At 37.7% G+C, this 10,133-nt stretch overlaps 2 protein-coding genes across 4 annotated transcripts; both read right to left on the reverse strand.

Moving 5' to 3' along the window:
- Nucleotides 1–1,363: 1,363 nt before the first annotated feature.
- On the reverse strand, nucleotides 1,364–5,205 carry LOC125214567 (PHD finger protein At1g33420-like). Of its 2 annotated transcripts, XM_048115651.1 has the most exons (6): nucleotides 5,052–5,199; nucleotides 4,601–4,964; nucleotides 3,606–3,732; nucleotides 3,140–3,355; nucleotides 2,415–3,032; nucleotides 1,364–2,339 (listed from the first exon to the last, which is right to left on the reverse strand). In XM_048115651.1, the coding sequence occupies exons 2-6, from the start codon at nucleotides 4,929–4,931 to the stop codon at nucleotides 1,514–1,516; spliced, it is 2,118 nt and encodes a 705-aa protein (XP_047971608.1). In that variant the 5' UTR covers nucleotides 4,932–4,964; nucleotides 5,052–5,199; the 3' UTR covers nucleotides 1,364–1,513. The 2 variants fall into 2 exon arrangements, with proteins under 2 accessions (XP_047971608.1, XP_047971607.1); XM_048115650.1 differs by having other exon boundaries at nucleotides 4,601–5,205.
- Nucleotides 5,206–8,406: 3,201 nt separating this feature from the next.
- Nucleotides 8,407–10,051, reverse strand: LOC125216682 (secreted RxLR effector protein 161-like). 2 transcript variants are annotated; one of them, XM_048118440.1, is made up of 2 exons: nucleotides 9,049–10,051; nucleotides 8,407–8,926 (listed from the first exon to the last, which is right to left on the reverse strand). In XM_048118440.1, the coding sequence occupies exons 1-2, from the start codon at nucleotides 9,626–9,628 to the stop codon at nucleotides 8,916–8,918; spliced, it is 591 nt and encodes a 196-aa protein (XP_047974397.1). In that variant the 5' UTR covers nucleotides 9,629–10,051; the 3' UTR covers nucleotides 8,407–8,915. The 2 variants fall into 2 exon arrangements, with proteins under 2 accessions (XP_047974397.1, XP_047974396.1); XM_048118439.1 differs by having other exon boundaries at nucleotides 8,407–8,982.
- Nucleotides 10,052–10,133: the final 82 nt, after the last annotated feature.

Genomic DNA, 10,133 nt, shown 5'->3' on the forward strand with positions numbered 1-10,133 from the left:
AATACTATTATAACTTCTCATGAGAGAAATTATGAATGAATATGGCAGACTGAAAATATTATACGAACAAAACGTACAGTTACTTAAATGAAGTTTTGTAAAACACTTAATGAGTCAGGATCTAGTTAGGTTGAGATTTTTTAGCTTAACTGAGAATTGAGATGCATTTTCAGCCACTCATCCATAACATTTTCGAAATGTCAACTGCAAGTAGATTATAACAACTCGGAGGTATTATCGTCAATAGTCTGCACATCAAATGTCAATAGTCTTCACATCAAATGTCAACAACTTATAGTTGACATTATATGTGTGTAGTTGACATGAATTGTATATGTAGTTGACAAAAAAAAATTTAAAAATTAAAATGTACCATGAAATTACCATTTTGCCCCTTCATAATTAATTAATCTAAAAATCATGTGGCAAATTCTGGACCACTCATTTAATAAAAATGAGTGGCTGATAATGCATTTCAATTCTCAATTAGGCTAAAAAGTCTCAATTGATCACAACCCTAGTCAGTCGTATCTTTTATTTAATATATATACATGTTAGGTCAATAAATTTAGACATATAATATGTTAAAATTTCACCATCGAATAATTAAGAAAAATATCAAAGGTACAATTGTTATTTTTAATGTTGCGAGATTAACCAAAATTGGCCTAACTTTTTGGCAATTTGCCCATTTTTTAATATTTCCTCGAACAATAGGCTCATTTAGTTATTTTGGTTCATTTAATAAAATTAATTAACTTTATTTTTGTAAGTTTTTCTTTATTGTAAGTTCTATTCTCACTCATTTTGTCATTTTGGTTCATTTAATAAAATTAGTTAACTTTATTTTTGATAAGTTTTTCTTTATTATAAATTAAATTTGTTCACATTGACAATACTTCAAATTTTATTTTTCTTTTGCTCTCTTTTATATTTACCAATTTCACAAACTCTAAAATCTCCGGTCCCTATTTATAAGGGAGGTAGAATTTCTCTTTAATGTTTTATCAATTTTGCACTAAAACTCAGTCTTCAAAGTCCCTATTTATAAGGGAGATGGAAGTAATACTAATTGAGGATTATTCCTTCAATATGCACTTCATCTTAGCACGATATGCATTCAGAGAAATCGGTTATAAATAGTACTTCCGCTGGGTTTAATATAATTAATTTGAACTTGTTATTGATCAATATCATCTTCGTAAACTTGTTACTTCCTATACGAATTTGATCACAAATGATTTAATAGGATGAAGAAAATGTTACCAAGATATAACACAAATCTTTTTTTAAAGATTATTAGGTTTTCATATACACGAACGCAACGTTTAAGTGTAAGCATAATAAAGGCAAAGCAAAGAAAGGACGCAACAATATACACAACTCCATTTCTGAAACTGGAAAATGCCATAGAGCTCATGGAATTTCATTACAAAGGCCCTCTTCATATATATATACACATCTCACCAGACCTTGCTTGCTTGGGGAAATCAAAAACATTTTTATTTACAGATTATATAACCCCAGTGCTCATACCAGCGGCGACATCAACAAAAACATTATCCACCACTTGTTCCCTGCATTGCCCATTTCCCTTGTTCATGCCCCTGCCTCTACATCTGTGGCAACAGAACTTCACCGGAGCACCATCCGAGTCAGGGATCCCCGAACATCTAGTGTGCTGCCATATCCCACACACGTCACATGCCAGCATTCTCTCCCCATCATCGTCCTTTGCACCACATAAGCAGTCCACTATCCATCTCTCTAGACCCCTTTCCATTCTATACCTACTCAGACCATTTTTCCCGTGGAACTTCCCCCGGATCCGCACAGACTCCCTCGACCCTAGCAATAGTCTGATCTGAGTCGATTCATCAACACCCCCATAACCAACCACCTCCTCCGCTTGGAACCTTCTCATCATCAGATACACATCTTGGAATGCCCTCATTGCTTCGACCTTCAAGTCAGCAATCGTGGCATCTGGTGATAATACAAGTAACTCTGGCGGAGGATTATGGTTTTTATATTCTTCAGGTTGTTCCATCAGATCAACCTCACACAGTACCTGCACTGCGTTTTCCTTTGAAACTGGCAGGAAATGTCCTGGGAGGTAGTCCTTCACGAACTGCTTGCAATCAAGAATCTTCGTGACAGAGCTAACTGCAACATCTCTTTTAGCTACAGGCACGTGAAGTACCATTGCTTCAGGCTGGAGAAGACAATCATAAAAATACTTGAGATCCCCCACAAGTCGTTCATCAGATGGCTGGTTTGCCATGGGGAAGCTGTTCAAACATGTGCTGGCTGGAACGGATGCACTTCCTGGCTCAAGTCTGTAGAGAACAGAGAAACATGAGTAACAAAGATATACAGCGCAATCAAGTAGGGCAAAGTTCAAATTTGCTCACCGGTACTCCATGGCACCAGAGTCAGAAATGCACCGAGCAGCAACTACCATGCCGGTAGCTGCCTGTTTCCCCTTAAGTTCTTTAAGGCAGTAATCTAAAAGCTCCGGTGAACCTACTCTGCAAACAGCACCTTTAAGAGCACGCCAACTCACCCAGGTGGATCCACTAACAGCACGTAACACTTTGAACATAGCTTCTTCCACACGCCTTACGTCATCAATAGTCCAAGAACACAAAGCCCTCGAGTAACTAGTCTTAAGTTTCTTGCGAGGCGATTCATCTTCCCTTGCAGAAAACTGACGGCGGTCATGAATCATACCCATCAGGAAACTGAACAGGTCTCGGATGTTTACTAGCTCACGTTCAGATATGGACTGGTAAAATGATATCAAGTCCTGCAAGCGCGTACGAGCTTTCCTTCCTTGAGCTTGAAACAATGACAACGGCAGAGAAGAAAGATTCTCAATTGCCATCTTATAGTCGTCCAGATTCAAGGAGAAACTTCCCGCGCCAAAGTGATAGCCCCAATCTCCATACCATGGATGGCCGTTAACTACAGCATGAAGCAATCGGAACTCCAGACCATTCTTCTTCGACACATCCATGACGCTGACCTTTCTGTTCATCCATAAAGGTAGATGTGTGAGTCCCCTACAGTACTGTATGACAAAAGAATAAGCCCAGAGCTGAATAAATCAGCTACGGCCTATCCCAGAAATTCTCACCTGACTCCAAGCATTTTGCAAAGCCTATCCCAGAAATTCATTATATGTCGTCCCGAAAGAAGCCTGGACCCACCTTCTCTACCATTTACTCTAAGAAGATGGCCATAGCCGTTCGCGTGAATGACGCCATGCAACAGATGTGTTGTATTGTCCAGCTGCTGATACATCCAGTCTTCGACATCTTCCGTTGTCATTACATGACCGCATGACTTGCATCTAGAAAAACAATCATAATATTAAAACAATAGGCTCAACCAAGAATCCCCCAATTATACTCCCAAATTGGATAAACGAGATCAGTAAAACTGTCATTTAAAAGAAATAGCGAACAAGTTAGCAGCATATATACACTAAAAATTCAATCTTTTCAAAATCAGAGCAACTCAAAACGCTATTTTCCCCCCCCAATCAGTAACTCTTCCAATGAAAACATATTAAAGAACCCATGAGAAAAGACTCTCTCTACCTAGAATCAGTCATATGAAGAGCGTCACCACAGCCAGCACACGTCTTATTGTAGCCAGCAATAGAATTGCCATCAGCTTTAATTATGAAATGGTACCTCTTTCCGCTTACCGGATTGCTACTCCATCCTAATATAACAAACACAAAACACGATCACCAAATTTACCAAATCATAATGGCTTCATCCCCAAAATTAACCCGTAATTAATCATTATAGTACTCTCAATTAACGATTACATTAATCAAAATAAATAAATAAATTAATTAAATAAGGTAAATAACTAGGCGCGAACAGAATCGTAGGGCGAAAGTCAATCTTCGCCTTAATAGAGAAGCTACACGTTTTATGTTGGTGACTCGTCACTACCGGATAAATTAAAGACCGGATAAAAGACACTTCTGACCTCATAGTGCACGCTTGTTGACCACAGATGATGGAGGGGTAGTTTAGGAAAAGACAGCATCAATTAGGAATTTCGGAATTAAAAAAAAAACAAGGGAAACACATCGCAAAGGCGACTGGCCCACTAGCACACTTCTCTTTAATTTTGTTTTCTATTTATTTTAATTATATGGGATTTAATTTATTGGGCAGTGGGCCGGCACTATGATATTAGCTTCCCACCTAGGCACATAACTGGTCGGTCCCACTTCCACCTATAATCTTATTTAATATTAATATATTCGCCTCGGAATTATGAAATGAGTTTTAGGGAGTAATTATCTTCATTCATAAAAATTAAAAAAATAAAAAATAATAATAATACCACTCCAAAAATGCATCCGTTTTCCACTAATCCGCTAAAACTCACCCCACCTAAAATACGAATATTTCTACTTTCTAGCTTGTGTTTTCTTCTTTACCAAAAACGAGCGCTTAAACTTTCAATTCTTAAAAATAACTTAACGAAAAGAAAATCCGGAATTAGCACTGGCACGGCAAAGAATTAAAAAATCAACTGAGTCAGCGCGCCTGACTCGGTGCTGAGAACTCACCAACAACGCGACACTGGTCGCAATAAACGGATCTGGATCTGGCAACATCCTCTTCCACGACGTCAAGGCAGACGATGGCAGGCCCGCCGTCGTCTACTGCCAGGTCGCCTACGCGGAAGAGGATCTGCCAGGTAAGCAGGTGGGGGAAGAGCGAGGAAGGGGGAGGGAGGGTCGCGTGCTGCGTCAGGAACGCCCTGACCGTGGTCCTAAACGGCCTGGCCGCCGCCGGAGATTCTAGATCACCGGCGCTCGGGAACGTGAGGAAATCACTGAGATCCGCAGTGACTCGTCTCTTCACCAGCCTTTTCGTCGGCCTCCCGTTCACCACCATGATTCTTCTTCCGTGACGATCCTCGTCTCAGATCTGGAACGATGACAGATCGGACGGCCAATATTAATATACAACAGATCCAGTTAAGGGTTATAAGTTAGTTTTTGAGGGATAAATTACAGAAAAGTTAAACACGAAGAAGACGGAGAAGAAGAGGAATAGGAAGATCCGTAGGAAAAGGAACCGGAGAGAATAGATGCAGAGAAGAAGAGGGGAGATGAGGGAAAAGCGGAGTGGTGGGTTTGTTTCGGCGGGTTGAAGAGATTAGGGTTTGTTTGGTGGGCCTTTTTGTATTTTTATATAATCTTTTAATTTTTCTCGATTCTAGTAAATTTCGAGAATTTTATAAGTCGGTCTATTATTTATATATGGCAGGTATACTGCATTCATTGAAATTTAATATGGCAAGTAAAAAAGAATTGCTTCTTTTTATTATCAGTTCCAAATTCAAAACTATGGAATTAAATGTGGATTTCGTAGCTGATTTAAATTCAAATTAATTTGGTATGGTGAGTGAGATAAGAACAAGCTGTGACCAATCAACGGATATATTGCGAGAGAGTGATTTATTTATGAGTGTGATGATTGATGAGGTAATTAGACAAAAATGACCTCCATTAAAAAGTTAGATTAAACAACGTAGTGGCAGAAACGTAAAAACATTAAAAGATTGAGATTTGCTGACTTATTAAAGGTCGAGTCAAATAACTTAATATCTAATCTACTTCAAAATAAAATGAGGCGGTGAAGGAAGAGTGTGACGTGGCGGGAAGATTCTAGAATCTATATTATGTTTGGATGTGAATCAGGAGTAATAAATTCAATTTTCATATAATATAGATATATATTTCGACAACGTACTTTCGGATATCCATTATAGATGAATTAGAGCATCCTTGACCCCGTCCCGGATTTGGGCCGCAAGTTCCCTCCACGTCATCATTCCCTTAAATTAGGGGTTTCAGGCCACAACTCCATTAACCCCGCAGGCCACAACTCGGATCACAACTCAGGCCACAACTATTCATTTGCACTATTCACAACTACATATTTTAATCGTAAAATAGAATACGTTGAACAATTAAAACTGGGAAAATTCATTGTGCAATCGAAAAATAGAAAATTAAAAATCCGAGGAAAAATTTTACAAATCCTAGAAAAAAAAAATTATTAAGACCTAGAAAATAAAAATTACATCCTAGAACAAATATTAAAATAATTTAGAAGATAGAAATGGAGAAATTGGTGGAAGAATGTTGAAGAAATGGATATAATAAAATGGGAAAAAAATCAAAAAAAGAAAAAAAAAAAGAAAAATTTTGGGGGTTTGCGGCCCGTCCCGATGCATATAACCCTGAGCCGACGGCCCAAGGATGGAACTGCGGGCCCGGGACCATCCCGGGCCGTGACTCTCCCCCCTTCAACGCTAAAATCGGGCCGGGACTCGCGAGTTGCGGCCCGGCCCAACAGCGTTAGAGCACACATATGGCCCCTGGTAGGATTGCTTAAACGGTACTTTGATTTTCGATTAAACGAAACTGGAATTGGAACCTGCCGATTAAGTGAACCGGGAAATAAAAAATCAGTTTAATTCAGGTACCGGTTTCAAATTTTAGGAAAAAAAAAAAAACTGGTTCCGATTTTAACCGGAACCGATCGGTTCCAAACCGAAACAGGATTACAATTTAATTTTATATTTTTTTTATAATTTAATATACTAATAAATCTAACTTAATCGAATTTATATTGAATTGAAATAAAATAATTTGAAATTCTGAGCGATATTTAGATTTAAACCATGTTAAATTTGTGAGCTCTGTTTTCTAAAGTTTTTAAAATATTTAAACCGTGATGTTTTGAATCTAAACTTAATTCCCCAATCCAATGTTGATGGACTAGAATAGGACATCATAAGTTTATTTTTCATCCCCAAAAGAGCTTATACAACTACAATGTCATTTGATATGATAGAAATTTACCATTATAAAAAATTCGACGTAACAATTCATTTAACATATGATTTTAACATGTTTGTGAATAATTCATTAATTGTTCTGTTTCAAACCAAAAAGTCATAACAAGATCAATTAGTATTCGAAATTCTATTGAATATTTGTTTAGCCAAATAAAGGAAAAATGAAATTCAATTTCAAAACTCCTTTAAAAAAGTTACTGCTAAATTTTAGAATTCTTTTTTTAATAAAAGAATTATCAACGTAAACTAGTGTAGCCTGCTATTTGTATTCATTTAAAGATTTTTTACAAAATAGTACTACAGTTGGCATACCTAGTAAGTCTTACCCATACATGAATATTAATCTATTATTGGTTTGTATTTTTTTTGTATTTATTTGAATTTTACGTATTATTTGTTATATTTTAGATATTGGATTATTATTATTTTAGTATTTAATTATTTAAAATTATAAATAAATTCATATTAAAATTACACATCGATTCTGGTTTCGATTCCAGTATTTACTGAAAATTTGAAACCAGTTAACCCGTAAATTGGTCAAGTTAGAATCGGACTAGTCGAATAAGCAGGCCTAGCCCCTCGCCAGATTTATAACTCCATATTTATCTAATTACATTTTATTAATTTAAATACATTTTTAAACTTAGGGTAACCCTTACATTCTTTCAAATTGACGTAACTGAAAAAAATGCTCCTTCTGTCACACAAAAATATGCATTCTTTCATTGTTAGTTGTCCCACGAGAATATATAAACTTTCTAAATTTGGAAACTTTTTTCTCTGAAATGAGGCGGGACTCATTCTCCATTAGCAATACTTATTTTCTTTATACTTCTCTCTTACTTGAACAATTGTGTATCTTAGGGCATTCACAGTATAATAAGCCTTCTCACAGCCCTCCGAAAAATTTGTCCAGCCATATTATCAGCCAACCTCACAGCCCTCCCATTCAAATCATTTTAACTATTGGTGTTTATCAAATATAAAACAATAAATACGAAATTAATTAGAGAAAAAAATGAGAAAAACTCAAACATACTTCATTAAAAAAAAACTTCAACTAAAATTCGAAAAAAAAATAACCTTCTACCAGCTTCAACACGCCCGCCCGGCTCACTCATTGGAGTCCTCCCCATCAACCCCAGCACCCTCTGCATCATCATTGATTGGCAACCCCATATGCGCTTCATCGTATTCATGACCATAACGTACTCATTTTTTACTCTGGGGTTGGTTGCGTCAGCCCAACGTACAACGACATCAAACGGGTGCTTCAATGCTTGCATCTTGATATAAGGGAGAGAACCCGCCGCTTCCGCCTTGGAACGTAGAGTACGGCCAAGGGACCGCAATGTAGCCGCTAGAGAATGAAGGAAACCCCCCAGGGAATTGGTTCCATGTGAGGAACCCGCCAAAACCTCTGCCGCCACGCTGCCTCCCATGCCGAAACTGTTGGAAATTTGATACACAACAGAGGAGCACTCAACAAGAATGAAATATGGATGATAAGTATTTATAGGCTTCTCACAAAAGGATTACAAAATACAATCAAAGTGCTTCAGCACTACAAAATCTCATTCACTACATTTTCTTTTTCTCTTATGATTGATCCTTATGATACAATGAACTATAACTACACCTATTTATAGATTTTTGGAGATTGATAAACTAGCTACCTAGTATACACATCTCCACTACGTGTCATGATTAGCTTAATTAGAAAGGCCATCACATGTTAACCATAAATTCCACCGCCTATTACATATTGGATTTGTGGCTTCATTTTGACCATGAACAAATAACTATTCTTCCACTATATGACGTAGAGGACTTGTAAGCATCTTTTTAGCCATGAGAAATCACAAAATTTTCACCACTATTACGAGGTGGTGATGCAGCAGCTTCGTCATTTTCTTAATCTTGAAGCAATTGAGTTTAATAAACTCAACATCCTCCCTTAAGCTCAATTCTTCAATGTCTTCATGCCGAGCATAAATTTCAATCTTCTAAACACATCCTGCTTTAGTGGCTTTGTAAATATGTCTGCAATTTGATCCTGTGACTTGCAGTATACTAACTCCACATCATTTTGGTTCACGTGCTCCCGAATGAAATGATAACGAGTATCGATATGCTTACTTCTTTCGTGGAACACCGGATTCTTTGCAAGTGCTATTGCAGATTTATTATCAACACGTATCTCCGTCGGGCCTTGTTGCGCGAATCCCAGAAAACTTAGTAAATTTCTCAACCAAATGCAATGGCACACCGTTGAACTTGCTGCAACATACTCAGCTTCACAGGTTGAGAGTGTTACTATAGCTTGCTTCTTGGACGACCAAGTGAAGGCAGCATCTCCAATATAAAAACAGTAGCCGGTAGTGCTTTTTCTTTCATCTAAGTCTCTTCCCCAATCGCTATCCGAATAACCAATAAGCTTAACATCTTGATTAGAGGGATAGAGCATACCTTCATTTAGCGTACCTTTAATATAGCGCAAAATCCTCTTGGCTGCATTCAAATGAGACTGTGACGGCGTTTCCATGTACCTGCTAATTAGTCCAACTCCATAGAGAATATCGGGCCTAGTGCACGTTAGATATCGTAGACTTCCAACCAGGCTTTTGAAGTAAGTTGGATCTACCTCTGCTTCACCATCATGCTTCCTCAATTCTTGACCAATCTCCACGGGAGTATTAACGGGATTGCAAGACTCCATTTTGAACTTCTCCAAGATTTGTTTTGTAGGCAATGCAGCCAAAAACTCTGAGGTGTGCAACACTGGGCTTGAACGAGCTCCATGCTTCTTCAGGTGTCATGTTGCGAACACTTTTGGTTGGACATCGATTCAAGAGATATACTGCTGTTGCGACAGCTTCAGCCCAGAATTCTCGGGGTAAATCCTTCCCTTTGATCATACTCCTCGCCATATCAAGAATTGTCCGGTTCTTCCTTTCAGCAACACCATTCAGTTGAGGAGTATATGGAGGTGTAACCTGGTGAACGATTCCATGCTCTTTGCAAAACTTTTCGAACAGATCGGATGTGAACTCGCCACCTTGGTCGGATCTGAGAACTTTAATATAGTGTCCACTCTGTCTTTCAACAAGAATTTTGAACTCTTTGAAAATATCAAACACCTCAGATTTCCTTTTCAAGAAATATACCCAAGACTTTCTGGAATAATCATCAATGAAAGTCAAAAAATACTGATTACCTCCATT

The sequence above is a fragment of the Salvia hispanica genome, chromosome 3, assembly GCF_023119035.1.
Source record: "Salvia hispanica cultivar TCC Black 2014 chromosome 3, UniMelb_Shisp_WGS_1.0, whole genome shotgun sequence".
In the NCBI taxonomy this organism is placed as follows: Eukaryota; Viridiplantae; Streptophyta; class Magnoliopsida; order Lamiales; family Lamiaceae; genus Salvia; species Salvia hispanica.